Source organism: Falco rusticolus, chromosome 4 (assembly GCF_015220075.1).
Source record: "Falco rusticolus isolate bFalRus1 chromosome 4, bFalRus1.pri, whole genome shotgun sequence".
Taxonomy (NCBI): Eukaryota; Metazoa; Chordata; class Aves; order Falconiformes; family Falconidae; genus Falco; species Falco rusticolus.
This window is the reverse complement of record NC_051190.1, coordinates 34,237,160-34,258,396: the sequence shown is the minus strand read 5'-3', so window position 1 is coordinate 34,258,396 and position 21,237 is coordinate 34,237,160. Positions and strand designations below refer to the sequence as shown.

General features: G+C 35.4%; 1 protein-coding gene across 3 annotated transcripts in view; it reads right to left on the bottom strand.

Annotated features, from left to right (window-relative positions):
• The window catches only part of SMG1 (SMG1 nonsense mediated mRNA decay associated PI3K related kinase), a 68,762-nt gene that overhangs the window by 25,811 nt on the left and 21,714 nt on the right, over window positions 1-21,237 (bottom strand). For 2 of the 3 annotated variants that reach the window (XM_037383241.1, XM_037383242.1), the window contains 26 exons: window positions 20,450-20,663; window positions 19,521-19,646; window positions 19,357-19,429; window positions 18,580-18,677; window positions 16,842-17,015; window positions 15,583-15,807; window positions 14,744-14,845; window positions 14,027-14,296; window positions 13,332-13,462; window positions 12,439-12,600; window positions 11,826-11,944; window positions 10,993-11,080; window positions 10,805-10,906; window positions 10,258-10,398; window positions 9,753-9,952; window positions 9,270-9,466; window positions 8,425-8,592; window positions 7,464-7,618; window positions 6,240-6,385; window positions 5,364-5,565; window positions 3,435-3,544; window positions 2,907-3,054; window positions 2,361-2,520; window positions 1,555-1,675; window positions 645-893; window positions 64-348 (listed from right to left, as the gene is read on the bottom strand). In XM_037383241.1, the coding sequence (XP_037239138.1) occupies window positions 64-348; window positions 645-893; window positions 1,555-1,675; window positions 2,361-2,520; window positions 2,907-3,054; window positions 3,435-3,544; window positions 5,364-5,565; window positions 6,240-6,385; window positions 7,464-7,618; window positions 8,425-8,592; window positions 9,270-9,466; window positions 9,753-9,952; window positions 10,258-10,398; window positions 10,805-10,906; window positions 10,993-11,080; window positions 11,826-11,944; window positions 12,439-12,600; window positions 13,332-13,462; window positions 14,027-14,296; window positions 14,744-14,845; window positions 15,583-15,807; window positions 16,842-17,015; window positions 18,580-18,677; window positions 19,357-19,429; window positions 19,521-19,646; window positions 20,450-20,663 (4,166 nt within the window). The remainder of the gene's footprint in view (window positions 1-63; window positions 349-644; window positions 894-1,554; window positions 1,676-2,360; window positions 2,521-2,906; window positions 3,055-3,434; window positions 3,545-5,363; window positions 5,566-6,239; window positions 6,386-7,463; window positions 7,619-8,424; window positions 8,593-9,269; window positions 9,467-9,752; window positions 9,953-10,257; window positions 10,399-10,804; window positions 10,907-10,992; window positions 11,081-11,825; window positions 11,945-12,438; window positions 12,601-13,331; window positions 13,463-14,026; window positions 14,297-14,743; window positions 14,846-15,582; window positions 15,808-16,841; window positions 17,016-18,579; window positions 18,678-19,356; window positions 19,430-19,520; window positions 19,647-20,449; window positions 20,664-21,237) is intronic. The other variant, XM_037383243.1, reaches the window with a different exon arrangement.

Genomic DNA, 21,237 nt, shown 5'->3' with positions numbered 1-21,237 from the left:
TGCTATCCCTCAGTGGAATCATTAGTAAATAATTTAACAAAGCATGAGTGAGAACAAATCTACCTGTAGATTCACTTTCAATCCTAGGATATTCCTCTTCTAGCGTATTAACAGCTGGGAGATCAATCAAATTACATATGTTTTTAGACAGGGTAGACAGACCAGTGTGATTCTGCTGCTGTCGAGCTCTATATACTTGTTTCAACTGTCCTGAAATTTCTTTCCATTCTGCTTGAATCCATTTAGCCAGCGTGAGAATAGATTTAGCAACTGCATATTCAGCTTTGGCAGATTTGCAAAAGGATATGGCACAAGAACTCAGCATTTCCATGGCATGTGTTGACTGACCTGCATATCATGAAAAGCGTATTTTCAGTTAAGTGTTTAGTCAAAACACTTCTGAAATTCAGCATATTCAGATACGGCTGGTAACAATGTATTTTTACAGAGAAAATTCTCTTTTGACGTTAAAAATTACAAGTAACAAAAGACTTGTGAGAACACTTTCAGACTGAGACAACAGTTAATAGGATGAAATTAGTTCCTAATGATACTGTTCTACAATTTCTTCAAGGTCAGGGGAATTAGCATGGTTATAAGGACAAGAAGCTCAAATATCTACAGTGTCATTAGCAAATACTCACCTGCTGTGTATAACAATTTTGTTTTCTCAATATCAAGTTCAGGACCCCATTTTTCATCTATCTGACCTGGTGCAGACAATTTTTTGAAGTGCTGGACTAAGTCTTGTGCAGTGGTGGTTTTTCCTAGCTGAACTTCACTGCACTGGGCAAGCAGTCGTGTAGCTAGAGCAATATTTCCTCTCTTCCGTGCAAATTTTGCTGCTGTTAAGCCCAGCTCCATTAGATGGCTTTTAATTGGGACTGTTGGTTCTGCAGAAGAAACCAAGACATTGTAAACAAAAATATTAAACAAACAATAATTGCACCTACATTATATACATAGTTTCTGTCCAATCTATTCCATATATAGCCATCAGTAAAAAATTGCTCAGGCCTTTTATACTTCCTAACACCTTCACGAATTTGGATGACTTCTGCCTAGAACGTTAATATACCTCATCCAAAACAAAAAAAGTATTTCCACAGATTATCTGTTGGGCAAAAATGTATTTTTTTAACAATAAGCAGTCTTCTTAACTAAGAAATCTACTTGTCCCCGATACAATTTTTCTCCCATTGCCTTTTATCATACTGTATATTTAAATGCCTTCTGACTGGTTTTAAAGACCCATTATTGATAGTGCTGAAGTGTTCGGAAGTGAAAGTATTTAAAGTATGAAGAGATGAGCAAGTAAAAGTGTAACCAGAGGAGTAAGTGTAGAATTGCTAAGCATTTCGGAATAATTTTTGTTCTTTTTAACAGTCTACATTACAGTAGTAATTGAGACTCCCAGTTATAAACAAGTCATGCAAATAACCAGAACTTGGCTTTTTAAAAGTAATCCACCTAAAATAATAGAAAAAGACACAACTGCTGCTTTCAGCAGATTTAAGTTTACTTTTCATAACACTAAAGTAAGAGCTTTTATACCTTTAAGTTTTTCCATCAGTTGATTCTGGTACACTGTGTACCTCAGTGCATGCATCCATGGCCTTACATCATGTTGTTTGCATGACCTCAAAGCATCATTGAAGAGAGGTATAAGACAGTCCTGAAAGAGGCATAGAAATTGCACAGTTGTCATGACACATCTTTACCAAAATGTATTTTTATTTATTAAAACCAATGAGCATTTTTGTGCAGAGCTTTCTTATTTGTATTAGTAGCCGCTCTATCGTTAACTAATAAAGTGCAACTATTTTATTCAACTCTAGAAAGACATGCTTGATTTTGAGAGGACAACTCTAAGAATAGCTTAAAATCAAGTAGATCTGTTTTCTGGACAACATGATTAGAAATTAGAACTAGATCATTCATACTGTTTGAAGTTTGACATGGAGTTTTTAATTGCTGAAGTGATTGTTTTTTGATAAATATTTTAAAGTTACTTTTAAAGTAAATTACACGTGTTGTAGGAATAAGTGCTACAAAGTATTTAGAGATGAAACAGCAACACTTCTCTAAAAAGCAACAACCAACAAAACTTTAAAAATACTACAAGTGTAACTGAAGGAGATAGTATAACTATAAAAAGAAGTCAAATTGAAGTATATTTAAAAAAAACCTGCGTCAAGGCACATTAGAAAACTATGTGTCTTTAGCTAGAAAACTAACAGGTCTTTTTATAGTATGATTAAGAACGCTTAAAAAGATTAATATAAGTTCTATATGCAAAACTTCATGACCTGACATGGAAAAAGACATTACTCCTATTTAGGTTTTAAACACAGACCTACCTCTGATGTCAGCCTGTTGGATACAGTATTTTCCAAAGCAGAAGAACAATACAACTGAAGAGTGCTCAATACTGGTAAAGACTGAGACACGGTGAGTGTGGAAAGTCTTAAAGGGCCAATAGCGATTCGTGATGTTTGCTTTAAGTACTTAATAACATTTCTGAAATGAAGAATCAGAACAGCCATTTTTTTCAGCTAGACTTTAAGAATAAACAGTGGTCTCAAAATTACTGAAGAAAAAGCAAATTCAACATCTTCAAAGAGATGAGAAGATCTTGCAATATCACACACAAGTGCCACTATGATACTTTAATTAAATCAACAAGCAGCAGTACTTATCAACTTAAAGAACTACATAATCTCCAAGTTAAACAGTCTTGTTTTTCTTCAGTAAGCTTATAACTCACAACACCTAAAACTGGTAGCAAACTACCACAGATGCTGAAGTACAAAGCAGAGTAGGCTTTTCACAAACTTACGTTTAACAAATAGAACAGCTTTTCACAGTATATTACATTCTTTCATTCAAAGCACATTTCAACTTACTCTGATATTGACTGCCACTTTTGCTCCTGTTCTATGTGGTTTACAGCTGTTGCCAGACATACTGAACTTCTCAAAAGCTGTACTTCAACGGCTTTTTGAAGTTCTCTTGGATCAGGACTTAGCATATTAGGGAGGAGCTTCTTCATGTCTACATGGAGATTAAACAATTGAAACCAACTAGAATTGCCAAATTTTTATCAAGCGTCACTGAGAATGCATTTTTGAAAGCAAGGAAGTTTGGGGAAAAAAACCTTCTTTAATATATATATTTAATATATATATGCATTCATATTAGAAATTGATGATAAATTACTTATAAACAAACACATTAACTCCAGAAAATACACCTGTATCAACAGTTACAATGACCACTGTCAATCATTTTGAAGCTCGATTCATAAACATCACGGTCAGTCCACTGAACACAGCAAACTGCATTCAGAAGGTCAGTCTCTCATTTATAGAGACAGACACATGAAGAAATATTTACTTTTGTATTTGAAGTAATGTTAACTTAGGTGTGTATACCTATTTTTTCTTTGGATCCCCCTGCAAGTAGGTTGATATTTTCTCCTGGTAATAATTCTAGTTGTTCAGTGCATTCAGTAAGTTGTCCAGACTCAAAGCTGCTCAGAGATCTGCAATTCAATGTTTATAGTTTTATTTTCACATTTCTTACTTCATTGCAGTTGATAAGTGTCTTATATAGCTAAAAAGAAAGACTCAAGCCTAACTCAAAATCCTACAGAGCACTAATGATTAATCCTAAGCAAAAATACCAACTTTCACATAGATCAGTAAGAGACAATAGTACTGCACCAACTGGGCAAATTCAGTATCAAAGTGAAAGGAAAAAAACCCACACCTCCCCGGCTGTGAAGCTTTTATCATCACACTATATATAATACTCTACCACCACAGCCAGGAAGAAAAAATTTGGTTTTAAACTCTTTCCAAAGTCAAATCAAGAAAACCCCAAAACTCTTTCCCCTGCACAGAAAAATAAGTTTGGGGGCAGAATTTCATGAGGTGATGGTTTCATCACTTCAGTTTACACAAAACCAAACTATCAGAAATACTGGAATATCGTGCAGGTCGTGGATCATCCAAATTTATATTGTTTAATGGCCTGAAGCAGCAAATTTAATTTTTCCCTCATTATTCCACATTAGGAAATAATGGAAATAATTTGGGCATTATAGATTTTTACGGAACTACACAAAAAAAGGGAATAAAAGGTTAACAGGCTTGACGACTCTGAAATACAGAAGATTCAAAGGTTCAATATTCTTGTTACTATCCACTGAAGGAGAATTATCTAAGTATCTGCATCAGAAAAGAACAGAAGTATTCAGCATGTGAAAACTCCCCCTTCTGCTGAATAATTTTGATTGTCATTACTACACAGGGTCGCTTATCTGCCTGCTCAGGAGTGGAGGAGTCAACGTGCTCCGCATCCTCAGGAGCTCTTTACAGGATTTTTCTGATGATTTAGTATCTTTACTTCCAGTAATTACCTGGATGAAAATTAACTCAAGCCCGTCAAAACAACCAGACCTCTGCATCATTACAGCAAGTACTTGCGATGTTTATCATTACAGTGGGTTTAGTTTACAAAACCACAAAACATTCAGAAAATGACACATTCTCACATCTGTGACAAGCACTCCCTTTCCTAATGGATTAAATGCACAACACTGAGTTACTGCAGTAAGGAAAAGGATCAGCCCTTTCTCTGACAAAAGTAGTCATCTTTTCAGACCTGCAAGATTTTATTTTGAAGCTTCCTTCTATGCTTTTATTTTCAAGTCAACAAGTTTCAGCCAAGAGGATTTTACAATCTTCACCACAATAGTACAGGGATAGAAAGTAATGAAGTTGTCAAATGAAACAGAAAGGACCCTTAAACATTGAGGGAGTATTTCAACATCACGAAGAATTTTCAAGAACCAGACAAATATCAAGGGTTAGGAAATAAATGCACAAACAACAATTCTATGTTCCATTAAAAAAAATGGAACCAAAAAAATGTAAGCAGCCAAGACCACCTCTTTAATATACTTTTTACATTCAACTACTGAATTAAAATATTTTTGAAGAACTGTACCACTGAGATAATTTTTTTTTACTATTAAGTTGTACAAAAGGATGCATCTTCTACCAATAGAAGTAGAATAAATTTTCTTTTACTTTCAATGAAAAGATGGTTTTCTTGAACACTAAGAAACCTTAGCAGTCAGAAAGTCATAGTAACTATTTAGAATTATGTTACCTCTTTATTTATCTGCATGGCTAGTAAATATCATGGCCAAGTTTTCCCTCTCTGAACACAACTTTCTTCTTATCATGCCTCTATTTCAATAACATCTGGTTTCTAAAATCCATAAAAACTTTAGTATTTCAGTTCTAAGATACGGAACTGTAAGACGCTGCTGAATAAATTCATTATATGCTTACTTTATGTAGTTAAAATCTGCTTTCAGATTGATTGAGGTATTACTATTGCTTTTCTTCAATTCATGGACCATATTCTGCCACTCCTGAACAGCAGACCAGTCAGCAATGGAAATGTAACATTCACATGCTTTGTTACCCAAGTAGTTTATAACTTCAGGTGAAGAGTCACTTGGCTTAGTCAGAACAGTTTTTCTAGTTTCTCCTGTGAAACAGCAAAAAAAAAAGTACATATACTTTAATATATATTTATGCTTATATATTTTTAAATAACAATTCTATTACTCAAATGTAATTTCTGTGTCTTTTGTCAAGAAAACCACTTAATTAAAAAAAAAATAAAATCAAGTAGTTATATAACATTTACAGTATTCTTCTTTCACTTAAAAAAAACCAGAACCTTTTCAAAGGAGATTTTGGAAGAATTTAGTCCATTTCTGTAAAGAAGCATCAAAACAGATAAACAGAGTAACTAGAATTAAGAACAAAGAAGGCCCCTTTTCAAAGACAAAACTGAATACTGAAACCAAGTCTCAGTAATTAAAACACTTTAACTAGTGCATTTACGATATAATTGTATCACAAATAATAAGCCTTAAGTCATGCTAAATTATTTTAGATCATTCAATTTGTAAGTTACAAAGTATTTTACTATTATTTTTAATTTCATTCATCCAGACCTCAATACTGCAAAGCTTCTATGCATACTACTGGTTTCAACGGCATTACCAGTTCAGTTTAACTGCAAACAGAAATAGATGTTCAGATTTAAGAATTAGACACCATCACTACCACGGCTATATCAACAAACATTCCAATTTTATGTACATACAGTAACAATATTGTATTTCTTCTAAAAAGAAAACAATAAATACCGACCATTCAAGGAATGCTTTGGGCTGGCATTATTCACACTGTTTGAATTGGCCAACTTCAGAACAGTTTTGTCAAAGCCTGTTATGCAGCAATCCACTCCTGTCATGGAGCACAGGTGCTCCTGATACTCCGCAGTTGCTTTTTCAAACCTTAAATGGTTGAATATTTTAGTCAGCATTTTACAGAACCAGTTTTCTTTTTTGGTAAATAGAATATATTTTAAACATTTCTTTAGCACAATACTCAAAAAGTTCATGTCACCTTCAGCAAAAGGAAAGGATAACGTAGAATACATGTTTGCCATCTGAATTTCCAGGTTATAGCACAGTATAAAAACTTTTCCATTCAGGTTTTAATGCCAACTTCAAACCAAGTACAGATTAAAGGAGACAATTAAGTTTTTTATTTGCCTGCCACACTTTTTATGTGAATGAGTAAACCTGAATACTGATTAACTATGTATCATTTAAGAGAGGATTGTAAAACTGGGTCTAGGGCAACAATTCACACCTTAAACTTGACATTTCTGAGAAACTTCTCACATGTTACAAAGCTGCACGTTATTTTAAGTAATCTAACAAAAATGGTAGAGTTGTAAATGCAAAACCTTATTTTTTTGTTTTGTTGTGGTAATCTTACATTGCAGGTAAATAATGACAGGTGTCCCTTTTTTGTTTCATACAGAACAAAGGATGCATTCCTTTAAGGAGCTGAAAACACCAAAAGGCAGGCATATCCCACCTGGAACACTGATCCACTTATTTGTACCTGCAGCCAAAGATTCTACTTCAATAGACGTAGAAGCTACATTTTCAAAACTGAACTAAAACTGCAAAACATCTCCCTTGGAGTCCCTCTCTTTGCAAACTATAGCAGGTAACCAGATCACACCATTGGTCAGAAACTTCATTAGAAAATATTTAAGTTAATAATATTTTGCAATGGAAAATTAAACACAATATGAAAATAGTATTGCTGGGTATGAAAAACCAAGAAAAAACAGCTTAGAAACACCATTTATATTAAATTCCTGGTAATTTAGTTAAAAGTTAAAGTACCTAAAAACACTGAATGCATTGGGTATCTCTGAAAGACACAATGACTTGGACATGGAAATTACATCAACAGCCTTGATTCACACCACAATTTAAAAGATTCAGAAGCAGAACTATGCATAAGAAGGAAAAAGTGTCCAAGTTTGTAACATTGTTATCTGAGAAAACTTACCGCCCTTCTGCTTGGAGAGCTACAGAATTGATCCAGGCAAGACTCTTCCCAAGTACAGCAGAAGACCAGACAGCGATACCCTGAATAGCTTCAGGACAGTGAAGCTCACATAATGCTTCTACTAGCATCGTAATTGTCACCTCCAATTCATTTCCCTAAAACCAAACCGAAAGCTTTATTAGAGAAGTCTCACATAAAATAAAAGCTATATACACGCTTAAATACTTGGAAATAGTAAAATAGTATTTCATTATATGCATCTACAAGTGAAGTGCTTTGCATATTCATCCATTACACTGCTTTTGGAAAAGCAGGGGAGCTAAGGGAAGAGGATATGCTGTGAATCCATAGCCTAAATGTCAGCAGTTAGCAATCACTATGTGATGGCCTATATCTATGTAAGTATGAGAATTCTTAAAGAGGCAGGAAGCAAATCTATCAAACCTCCTTTGTTAAAATATTTAAGCAAATCAAGTCATGTACTGAAGAAACTATTCAGCCTTTTTAAGAAGGCTTAACCATTTTATCTACTGATCTCACCCAGCACTTACCTGCTAGCTGCTTACAGAGGAAGGATACCCTCACGATACATCCCCCCTGCCCATACCCACAGGTAAGCAGAGACATTACACTGCCACAAGCTCAGGAAGGCCACACTAATATAACAGCAGTTTCATAAGGTTTAAGCAGAATCTTCCACTTAAAAAGAATTGCTCAATTCCAACTGTGAACAACCTACAGCACTCATTTACTTATAGTATTTGACCACATATATACAGTACATCCTAACCTCCAACATACAGTATCGCTTAACCACAAAAGTCTGTCAATACAGAAGCATGTCTGTACAACACAGTCTTTTACCACTTGGTTTAATAACTACTGATTGCCTTAGCTTAGTTCTTTTAGAATGACGTGGAAATATTTTTGCAATAGCCTACAGAGCTTGAGAAGAGATTACCTGAGAAATACTATTGTTAGTTTTCATTTCTGTGAGTAAATCAAAGCCATGCCTGACTGTCACAGCAGGCTGGCCGGCCAGCAACCCAACTCTCATGATGGAAAGTCTAATCCGCGTGAGCCAGTCTTGGCATGTCTGACGATTAGTATAAAAGAATGTCCTGATAACCTTTAAAGACAGAAAAGGTAAGTTTTACAACACCATTCTGCATGAATCAAAACAGTTACATTAAGTACTTAAATACTTACAACAATCAGTCAGGACAGGTAGTTGAGTTTTCAATTGAGAGATGATGAAAGAGGTAAAATTCTGCATCTTCCGTTTTATTAATGAAGATGGTTTGAAATCATGCATAGCCCACAACTGGCCAGGCATACTTGCAAGCTAAAAATCTTGAAGTAAACCGACTATTAACTGTACATTACTACCAAAGTCTGCTAATTAAATAGCTTATTTCAACAGTGAAGAGCACTTTGCAGTTAGAACTACACAAAAGGGTATGTTGTTTATAAATAATTACTGTACTCCTCAAAAAGCAATTTAAAGCCTCAAATAATTGTATTACTTTATAACAGGACTGCTGGCAATCTACAAATAAGTGACTACTACAAATCAGACTTACTACACACTTGATTGATTTTGTACCACTATACAAGCTGGTACTCCAGAAATAAGTCCTGTTTTCACGTTTCTCTAGGAATAAGCCAAAGTCAAAGTCAGACAAATTACAGTCTCCAACTTTAAGAAGTTTTTCTCAATTTCCACAGTCAAGACCTGAACAACCTTGAAAACACTGTTCATTCAATAGACTTTCAAGTAACATCAGCACCATAAGACAGACAAACCTTGGGTGGAGAGGTAAGGGCATTGGCACATCCTTCATAAGCATTGTACATCAATTTTTCCAAGTTCTCCAGATACTGTAGAAGGAGAACAAGCCTAAGCTGGTTGCTACTGTGTCCTTCATCGTTGTCTGCAGTAGTCCACTGGCTAACATCTTGGTCAGGGTTTAACGTATGGGCTGCAAGACTCCTAATAATACCTAAGCATTTTACCAAAACATGGGAAAAAAAAAAGTTACCAGAAGTACTTTATTTAAGTGTGTCAAGGCATAGCAATGATCTCTCAAAATCTCTCAAAAGTTAACAATAATTATGCAACTGCTCTTCTGCAATTACATTTCTTGATGTGTCAGTCAAAAACATGCTAAAAATCTATAATCACTGAAAAACAAAGCCACTGCACTTCTTGCCTTGGACACAAAGTTCTTAGCTGCTCAACCTTACAAAAAAAAATCCCATGAAAATAACCTATATTTTTTACATTACCTTCAATTGTTTGAAATGTATCTTGGGCTCTACCCAGAGGAGTTCGTAACTTCGAAAGAACAGTAAACTGAGCTGCTTCCCAAACAGCCCATTGCCAAAGAACAGCATCAGTCTTCAACAGATTACGAGGGATGGTTGGCTGATCTCTCTTATCTAGTCTTTGACAGCTATAGAATAACCTTTCTAACCAATTATCCTTCCTGAAAGAAAACATCAGCACATTAACACAAATTCACGTGGCAACAAGTTTATATTGCACACACTTCAGCCCCCTGTTGCCCTCAAGTCTTTCATATGATTATTTCCAAGCAGCAATGTACATAGGCAATTATGCAAAAAAGGTGTGCATTTGAAGATACTTATAAATACTTCAAATATAAAAGTAAATGACTGAAGGTAAATCAATGTAATTTGTAAACATAATTACAAATTTAAAACTAAATACGGTTTTGAATTGTTTGCTATAAATTCAACATCCATGGATTTCAGTTTTAAAAGCTCTTACCCAGTTCGGTGAGAGTTTCCATACAAAATAAAACTAATGACATCAGAGAAATCCTGTGGGTGGAATGTATTACTTGGAGCTTTGCTCATATGACTTCTTATAGCCAAAGAAATTTCTTGTATTTCTGTGTGGGTACGGTTACTACAGGAAGAGAGAGAGAAAACAACCCATGTTACAATGCACTTGAATACATCAAAAGAAGTTGTGCAAAAAAGTTACACACACACACACACACACACGCAATGACTGGAAATAAGTATATTCTCTGGTGCTTTCAAAAGTTCAGGCCTGAGACAATTTGCAGGATGTAATATTGCTGAAGCTCTGGATAACATGTACCTTACAAGTATTCATATTTGCTACAGGAAGTGTTGCATAGTTTATCAGATTTGTTAATTACTTTGTGTACTACCTACTGTTCTCAGACCTGCAAAGTAAGAGATAGAAGACACTCCATGCAGCCATACTTTAAAAATCTAAAAGCATGACAACATTCAACTGGCTTTATTTTTCAAATATGTCATTGAAGTTAATTTCAACAACTTACCTCAACACAACATCTAAAGGAATCGACTTCAGAAGTTTTCCAAAAGTTTGTCTTACACGAGCACCACTATGTACTAGTTGAACACGACACACATCAACACATCTGCATCACCAAAAAGGAAAAAGAAAGGTGGTAACATTTCCATTAACAGCATAATTCAAATATTATACAGAATTCTGTGCAAGTACCTTTGTAAAAGGTCATCTGGGAGGGAGGAAGACAGGGCATGGAGACTACTACATGCTTGAAGACAAATGTTCATATCATCCAGAAGGGCTGAATTAAGGAATTGAAAGAAAAAAAAAAGTTATTCTTCCTAGAATTAGGTAATTTATGCATTACTCTGTTTGCGGTAGAACATCTGCATACATTACAGCATAGCTGGCAGGAGACAGAGGCTTCAAGCAAAACTTTTTCATTGACTAGTTTTACTGTAAGCAAGTATATGACTAGTAACAAAGTCACTTGTGATAAATGTTCTCATGGGTCTTTTCCGACAGCTGACAGATTAGTCCTTCCTATGGTCCCCATACACTGGCGTTGTACACAATACATTTCAATAGAAAAAAAGGAAGGTGAAGTTGTAACTCCTGGCCTTGGGAAGTTACTGCTCTTGCTAGTATTATGGTGCTAAAAGCATTTGTTCCCATATTTCTGTTTCCAGGTTTTGAAATCCAAAACAAACAATACATCACATTATGGAACGGTTCCATTGCTTTTGATAAAATATAATGCAATCTTACAAGTAAGATTTGGCACATCACTGACATTTTTGGTAGATGCTTTTCACAATTTCACAATCACAAATTGTTACTCAAGGACAATAAATTGTTTGCATAAGTAATAGGTAGGGATGCACTTGAGGAAAAATACAGGAGTGTAAGTTTTTGTGCAATACAAACTGGAAGCCTACCCAAAAGTAAATTAAACAACAAGTAGTTACAGCTATCGGTGGTATATGACATGGTCACTTAATTATGCCAAGTAAAAGACAGTTAAGTAAAAATATGTGATATCTTACTGTTTGCCAAAAGTCCTTTACAAAATTTATGAAAAGATGGGAGAGAAAATAACGGTGCATATGTTTCTGATTTTTTCATCAGAACAGCCACTTCCAAAGCCCATGTCATAAGTAGTTTCCTTCAAAAAACAAAAGTGTTAGTCACTCTTTACTGTTACAGAAAGATATCTTTCAATATAACTTAAACTACTTTACATTACAGATGAGTATTATACCAGAACTCTTTTTTTTTTTTTTTTTTAAACAGCAGCTTTTGGAACATTAAAACGCTCCCTAGCTTTCACAACATTTTGGTAATACAGGGTTGTAACTATGGTAAAAGGGTACTACTACTGAACAAAAACCTTTTTTCAGTAAGCTTGGATAGCTCTGCTTTTACTGTATAGATCTTACGATGGCTTCAATTTTTATAATTTTCATGCCTAAAAATCAGCAGCTACTTTTTCCACAGGTATGTCATTATCAATGTTTCAAATAATAAAAAAACCCCAAATATCTGATTGGTTAAATTTATCCCAAATTTTACAACTAAAATTATCCTGGTTTCTGAATCAAGGCATTCTACTGGTGGGGAAAAAAAAAGCCTCCTGATTAGTAAGAAAACGTTAGTTACCTGGTATCTTGAGTAAGGTTATCCTTCTTAAGCAGTAGCCCCAAAAGGTTTAGTATGATTGAAAAATGTTTTTTTGTTGCTGTGGTTACAGTACTTATAACTGCTCCATCAAACAGAGAGGGAGAGGAAGAGCTGAGGCTACTGGATATGAAATGGTCATGCCTGAAAAGGCAAGGAAAAACATAAAATATAAACCCACCCCAAGAATAGGGGTACTTCCTTAAAGTATACAGGAGAGGGGAAAAACAACAACAACAAAAAAAACAAACAAATGAAAACAACCAAAAAACCCAGCAGCAAAAGTTAACATGGTTACTGTGTGGGTGTACATTCTGTCAAAACCCAGGTGTTCTGATCCCTAGCCGAAAACAACAAAGCGACAATTTGACATCAGTCCATGCAGCCCCATAACCTGGTTTCAACTGTGGCTGGTATCAAATGCATAGTGAAAAATCACCAGAACCAAGAAATGGGTAGAGTAACAGTTAAACTAGTATATTCCCCTACTTCAGCAACATTTTGTAGTAATAAGTTCCAAAGTGTGTTTAAATCTGTTGTTTACATTTCATTACCTCTCCTAGATCTCACAGTAAGCAAAACAGTAAATAATCTTTCCTTATTTACTTCAGTAGAGTTCTCCCTCAGTTATCTCTATTCAAACACAAGACTTCTAATCTGCCTTTGAATAAAATGCCAAATTTTAAGCCAGGATATGCTTTCTTGGCTGAGATACAGACTCCCTTCAATTAATGAAAGTAAAAACTGATTAGGGAAGATGGAACAAAAGCTTAATTGTAATAGCTTATTTATATTCATCCCTTCAACAACATAATCTATTCAGATCAGTCCATCCTAGTGCTCTTAAAATACTGATGAATTATTAATCTTCATACCTGGAACAGTGTGAATATAACGTATAGAGTACTGCATACTGGACAGCAGGAAAATGAACTGCTATGTCACCATGAACAATCATCAGATTTTTACTCAGTAGTGCAAATACAGTCGGTGAAAGGGCCCACATCTAAAAAACAACAGCAACAAACAAACAAACATAATAAACAGGACCTATTTTTAAGTGTAATTTCCACACCATTAATTATTGTGTTTTGCTTCTTCCCATGGGAAATAATTTAACTCACTTTTCTGACCATAATTGCAACTATTTTCTTTCCTCTTTTTAAGCAACCTGTTCAAAGCAGTTTACGTCTTTATTTGGAAAGGTCTGAAACCAAGGTTTTCATATGGCTGATATACCACCAGAGGACAACCTAAAGCTGCTTTTATTTGTCTTGATTTTCAAAAAGAATTACTACGACTATCTTAGAATCAATCCATTAATAACCCTGATAAGATGCTCCTCCCTAGAAACTGTTTTTCCTTATGCACCAACTAGAGACACAATCCACCTGTTCAGTTTCCCCAAAGTTTCAATACTAAAGTTTTTCTACTAACATCTTAGGAAACAAATATGATCATTTTAATCATACATGTGCGCACTAATAGTGAAAGACATTACAGTATACTTTAAGTAAAAAATTGTTTTTAAACTTGTTGTACAAACTGTATCTGTAGAGTTTTTACTCACCCCAATTAATGAGTTTTTAGCATTTCCAATAGTACTTAGAGCACTGAGGTCAAATATAACAATAAACTTTGCATTATCCACATTGAGGATACGCTTCTTGAAAGAGTCATGCTGGATTTCAGAACAGGCATCAGGAAGATGTAAACTATAGAGAAGACTATTCAGAGCACAGGTCATTTCTCCTAGAATCAACCTATAAGCAGTCTCCAAAACAGGAATGTTCTTCAGGCTCAGTACGGCTTGGTATACAGCAAGGGCTGCTGCAACAACCTTGAGATTATAAAATAATTACAGTAATCATTGATTAGCATGAAATCATAACATATATTCATCACCAAAACTGAATTTAAAATTATGCTTCATTATCTATGAATAGCCTAGTCTGATACACATACCTATCTCCAGTTTTCTATAATTAAGTACTACTTACTTGCAGAATCTGTTAATTGCTTTCCAGATCATCCACACAACACACCCGACTATGAAAGTCACATCAGCTAAGGACTTCCCTATCTGGTACAATGTCCAGCCAACCAATTCCTTATCTAAATGCCAAAACCAAGGACTAGCTGCATCTGCCTTTTCAGAAGTTTTATAGATATGCAGTTAGATTAAAAAAAATATATTTAAGATGAACAAAGTTTTACAGCTTAATAAATATATTCTAGGCAATACATGAAGGCTGTTGTAACACCTGCAGAAGTCACTTACTCTTACCTCTTTCTCCTTATGATAACGAAGAACAAGTAGTTTAGACTCTGGTATAAATAATTTCTCTACAAACGACGATGGTAGTTTTGTATTTATTTGTTCAACAATCTGGGGATAAAAGCCAAGATGGTAAGCATCCTCACCTGAATTAATTTTTATTAGAATAGATTATTTAAGATTAATTTAAACACTGTTTTTCTAGCTTATACACACTGTATCTAGAAAAAACAGCTTCCCAGCAATGCAAGTACGTTGTATTTGCTTTCCCAAATTCACATTCAGAGAATTAGTTATTTTCAGGCTTTAACAGCACAGCTGAGAGCTAAAAGTTGCACAATTCATTTAGATCAATGCAGGTTTAAGAGTCTGTGGCCTACACATGGAGCTATATATATTGATGAAGTCTGATTTCCCACATCATGGCATCAGTAGATAAATAGAACATATTATGCACTAAGATTCTGAAATTCACCAGGTGGTGTGGTGTTATCAACTGCAGAGGCCAGAGAATGGCACTGTCCAACAGTCAAGCCAGACAGGGTGGAAAAAACAACCAACCACCCCTCACCAAAAAAACCCAAACCAAAACAAAACACCACCCCACAAACCACAAAACATGAATGCTCAGGCTAAAACTAAACGCCATGATCTACAAGCCAAATGCATAAAAAAAGCTAGCAGCAGATGCTTTACAGAAAACACAAGCATTTAGAAGAGGAATTTCTTGCTTCTGATCAGGAAGGGAAGAGTTTTGAATATTTAGTACACACAGAAAAACACCCAAGCTTGCTCAGAAAATAGTATTTTCCAATGTGAAAACCACAGTAATAAAAATATGTACAAACCAGTGTCAACAGATTCAGAACTGAAATGATATAATCCGTGCCACAAGTCCGACAGTTTTCCATTTGATCTAATCCATACGTGATGACCATGTCACAGTGTATGGTCATGCTTGGATCTAGGCTGCCAAGTAAAACACCAACACACTCATTGGCAGCTGTAAGTACAGCTTCAGAAAAGAATACTTGGTTCGCTGTAGTCACACATCTCATTACTCTGTACAGCACCTGGAAAATTAAAAACACACCTAAATTAAACTCCATTAAAAAAAGAGTCAAGGACCGCATGGTATTTAATAATATTCACATCCATTTGATATCCCATCCATTACCTACTCTGCAGCTTGGTAAATTCTGTCAAAAGAATATTCTGAATAATGCACATCATGGCACTACAGAAGAAAAAACAAACCTTCAATTGCCTGGTTTCCTACTCAGTTAAAAGCCTAGAAAACCGAAATTCATTATTCAGAATTCTGTTCAGTTCCAACTGATGTCAACAGAACTCCTCTTGTAAAAGACAGATTAGTGCTCTTTCTGAGCTTTTGTCACAAGAAGCCTCTGCAGATTAAGACACAAGTTACATCACTGTCCTGGCTTTCATTGGAAAACCCATACACTTATTTACCCAAGAAGTTTTGTCCCTCACAGAATGTCGCAAGGGCATAAATTCCAGTTGTGCAGCTCACGCAGCAACAAGATTCTGACTGCTAGCATTTTTTTTTTTGATCATCCACATCCTCTAGAGTTCCTGTTACAGAAGTGTAACAGCTATTAGCATATTATATAATATTTATTATAAGTTTACACTATCCCATCCTATACTTTAGAACAAGTGGACTTTGCTATCAGATTTGCTAGATACAATTTCAGCATAGACTAGAAACCCCTACGTTTTATAAATACAAACTTGTAATTTGAGTTCAGTTTTTATACTGTCATAACAATCTGAATAAATGGTAACATTATGGTTACAGACAGGTAACACATGCATAATCCTAGCTACATGAAATTAAAACACCTAAAAAAAGCTAGTTTATGCTGTATGACTCCCATGTGCTGCTATCACAATCTATACCCTAATATTTAATAAAATTCTTCCAGTATGTTTCTTTAAGAAAATACATTTCCTCAAAGCTGAGCATATATATACATATTCATGTAAAATTCACAAAACCTAAACAAACTCAGCAGTGAATAGCATCATTATTTGGTGATAAATTACGTCAGCAGGAAACGAGAAGAAAAACTTGAATTCTTACATCAGTTACATATGCTTCTGTAATTGGTGGCCCTCTAATTGGGCTGAAGCGTTCCCCAATACTCCTCACCACAGTACTGAAAACCCGAAGCAGCGCAGCCAGTTTAGGTAGTGATACCGAAGGAGGAGGAATATCTTCATCTACTGATTCCCCTGAAGCCACATGGCTGAGGTCCTACAGTACAAAAAACGTATATATCAGTACATAGCATTAACAGTTATAATACATGCATAAAAGATCAAAATATGAGATGGAAAATACTTCATCTATTTTCCAGACATATTATAGGTACTATCCTCTGTCTCTAACTTCACATACATAAGATGGGAGATAGACACAGAATGGCAACGAGCATGTCACAGACCAGTAAGGAGATACTGTTTGTTAGTTTAGCGACTGAAACAGTGTATGCAGACTGTATCTTGTAAATTAAAACAGAAGTTTATAATGTTCCCGGCCCCTGGAACAGGATCATCCATATTGCTGCTGTCACAACAGCTGTCTGCAAACTTTTACCACTCTCCCAAACAATTCCCATCCACAAATTGAGTCAGTATGTTCGAGTGGCTATTCCCATCACACTGTTTACATGCAGCTACCTTGATCTGGAGATCCTGAGTTTACTAGCAGGGTACTTCATGCCAGCTGGCATCAGTGCCTGGGAACATTCCCATAAGTGTTGATCTCATTACTATAGATATAGCCTTGGTCTACCCCACTGCGAGATAAACACACACTAGCTGGAATCACCTCCTCCATGGTTTAAGTTAACACACGTTGTCTTAAAACTCTTCCGTGACTAAGAATACACATGTTGTCCAGTTCAGCAGACAAGCTGATAAGCAGCAATTTACTGCACTGACTAATCACTTTCAGCCGTGCGCCTACAGTCGCAGTAGTGCAGGTTTCTGTGGGTTTGACGCTGCCAAAGAGGTCTATGAATCCTAACTCTTAAAGCTGTACCTTTGTGTATATATAGGTACACTAATAAAATCAATTTCTTTCTTCTGCTTTGAGGGAAACAGACTATGCTGGAAATACGATTTCATCTATAGGATCTGCATGTTAACATACATAATATAGCATAATCTACTTATAAGCATATATACATATGAGCACATATACCTTAAGACAACACTCCCCCCACCAAAAACCCCAAAACTTCCTTTATTGACACCGCCAGATAAACTCTATGCTCTGTTAACTAAGCAAAGGTTACAAAGTCAAAATCAAATATGTTAAATTAACATACTTTAGTTTTCTATCAGCTCCTGGTACATGATTTTGTGCACAACATAATCTCATAAAAAAAAAAGAAAAAAGACATTTACCATTAATCTAAGAATCCCTCTCCCTGCAGTAGTCACTACTTCTAAAAAATTTCTGAAGCTGGGCAATTAAGAGAAAATACCAAAGAAAGACTGCAAAATGTCTTCATTGCAGTTTTTTTTAAAATTAAGGCATTCCTGCTTGGTTAATTGTTTTCATAACATTATATTGTCAATCAACAACGGCTGAAAGCCTGGTTATGATACTGTTTAAGTAGTTCATGAGGATTCGTGTGGAATTGTCATTGTACATGCCATAACTGTACTCTGTAATTTGATCCCATTTTCCCCAGGAAAACCATATAAAGTTATTTTCTACAAGTGTAATGCCATCCATAAGAACCACAGCTGTGGATTTTTTAAGAAATCTGTAACAGTTAACATGGTATATACCATAAAGTCTCATTTACCTCAGCGTAAGCTTCCATATCTTCTAAAAACTGACCCAACAGCGTGGTAGAAAAAGTAAGATCAGCCACCCAAAAGGGCTCCAAACTCTGCAGCCATCCTGTATAAAAATACCAGGGCAATTAAAACAGGGAAACAGGGTAACACATGAAAATTAAATTTTAGTTGCATATTGCTGAGCTAAAAGTTGCTAAGGTAGAGAAAGTCACCTGCATGAAAGCTTTTACATAAGTTGTTTTTAAAATAAATATAAACTTCATTTTCCTCTTTTGTCCCTTTGACAAATCCATTTTAAGGTTCAGTCCTGTCCCATGGCAGTTAAACATTAAGGACAGAACCTAGGACTGACACAGGAAACATAACAGACTTGCTGTGAATAACTCCAAGACAACTGCTATAGCTATACGAAAAAGTTTCCAGTTTCTTAAATGCCAGTACAGTATCTTTACCACAAGGATTCTTTGTAAGCACACAGGAGAAAGCATTCTTTCACAGAGAACATATTAAGATGTATAAAATTATTAAAAATTGTTTAAAACTTACACGAAACAATTTAGGTTCAAATGTAGCCTGAATAAAGCATCCCATTTCTCCAGATATAGCATAATATGGCAAATGCAAGTTTACTAAAAATTTGGAACAAGGTCTCTTGTTACATAGCCAGAAACTCATTTTGGTTTTATGTCAATCTCCATGTCAGTAGGACCAGACTAGTGTAAGTAAACCCACATCATCTGCAACCCAGTGGACTATATTAGTGACTCTTTAGCCAAACTTACCAGACACCTGCTGCGTCAATGAAGGTTTCTGAGTGTGATCTATATGCCACCCAACCAATATGTCCACTGTGTCCTGGAAAGCGATTTTGAAAAAAGTTATTTACCCATTTTGCTGCACCAGCATTTATGTGAGTAAGGAAACACAGAGGATAACGTAAGCTTACCCTAAAATTGGTGCTGAAAATGTGTGGGTAGCATCGGGACACCAAAAGGATGCACTTGACACATTTGCACAGTAACTCTGGTGTATCCACATTTTCTAGAATGGACTGCAAGCTGGTCATCACAAGCTAAAAAGTAAAGCAAAGCCACTAGACATAACACTTCATTAAAACGACATACAAAAAAGTTATGATATTAGACACAGATTTATTCAGTGTTGAACACTTTTCAAACTACTCTGACTCAAACAACAGAAGCATCTTAATACTCTTTCTGCAGGAAGAAAAAAAATGTAAAAAGCATCACATACTGCATGAAAATAATAATTTCAAGTGGGCATTTGTTTGAAATATGACAGTCAGGTTCAAGGCTTGGGGACACCACATTCTTTAATTCTTCAGCCACAGAACAACTAGTTGTTTTAAATTCCCGTTTCTCCTGCTGAAGTTTTTTGGCTCTGTAAAGTAAATATTACATTGGAGCACAGACCTGGATGTAGTTGTTCTACACCCAAAATACAGACCCTAAAACTTGAACCAGAGGGCCAGATTTGTCTGCATACATCCTACATCTAATTACAATTCAGGTTAGAAATTGTAAATAGGAGGGGTAGCATAAAGTAATCAACAGGTTGGATTTTGTGTACCACTCCACTTGAGTTCTCTTTTTGGTCACAACAAGGTTCTTCCTCTTGGATCTGCAATATATACTAAAAAGTCACTTCAAAATACGTATCATCCTACAAAGGCTTGACATTCCTTTCCAATGTAATCAGAAACAAATAATTCCTTTGGTCAGAAAGTTCCCTCCCAGTTATTATATTTACTATGTTAACATATCATTACTTATTGTTCATTCCAGTTTAAAAAGTTGATTCAAGCATTGCACTGGAAAAAATCATTAATAATCCTGTTTTAACTTGTAGTCTTACCGGCATCAAAGATGAAAAGGCTTTCTTTTCTCCTACAGTCTCTAATGCTTTGTAGGTTGCACACAAATAAAGAAGTTTAACTTCATCTTTTGTGGATGAGCTGAATTTGCTAAAAATCCATTTAAAGATCTTCTCAGCCTCGTAGCTCAGAGAAGCACAAAGAAGGCCAAGACAGCATGCTCCTTCCTGTCTCAGTTCTTGAAGCAGTTTGCTACTGTATTTTTGGGGAGGAAAAAAAACAGTAGGATCTCCAGACATGACAGCAGAACACAAGAAACCACGAACAAATTAAAATATTTCCTAAAGCAGAAAAATATATGCATGAATGAAGCTTCTTCTCTCCTACTTAATGGCAGCAGTGATGAAACTAAAATAAAAATAACCTGAAAAACTCTGTGAAATATTTTTTCTATGGAATACATCAACTTGAATAAAAGCATGCAACAGATAAGCCATTCTACTCGCGACACTACCCAAGGAAAAAAATTCTTAACATACAACTGACTTTGGATAATAACACTGAACACCAAAAATCCCATCGACATCTAAGCTCCCTCTACATATGCTCTTAGTAGGATGTAAATTAATTAAATCAGGTTGTAGAAAACAATCCAATTTGCAAGCTAGACAACCACAGCAGCGTACTACTACACCCAGGTGATTAAACATAGCTGAGAGACTTCATATTACCTACAACACAGAAGCCACGCTTGTGCATTCAAATTGTCTCCATGTGAAGTGTACTTTAGACAGTCTAACAGTCCTGTTGATGTGCCTAAGAGTCTTAA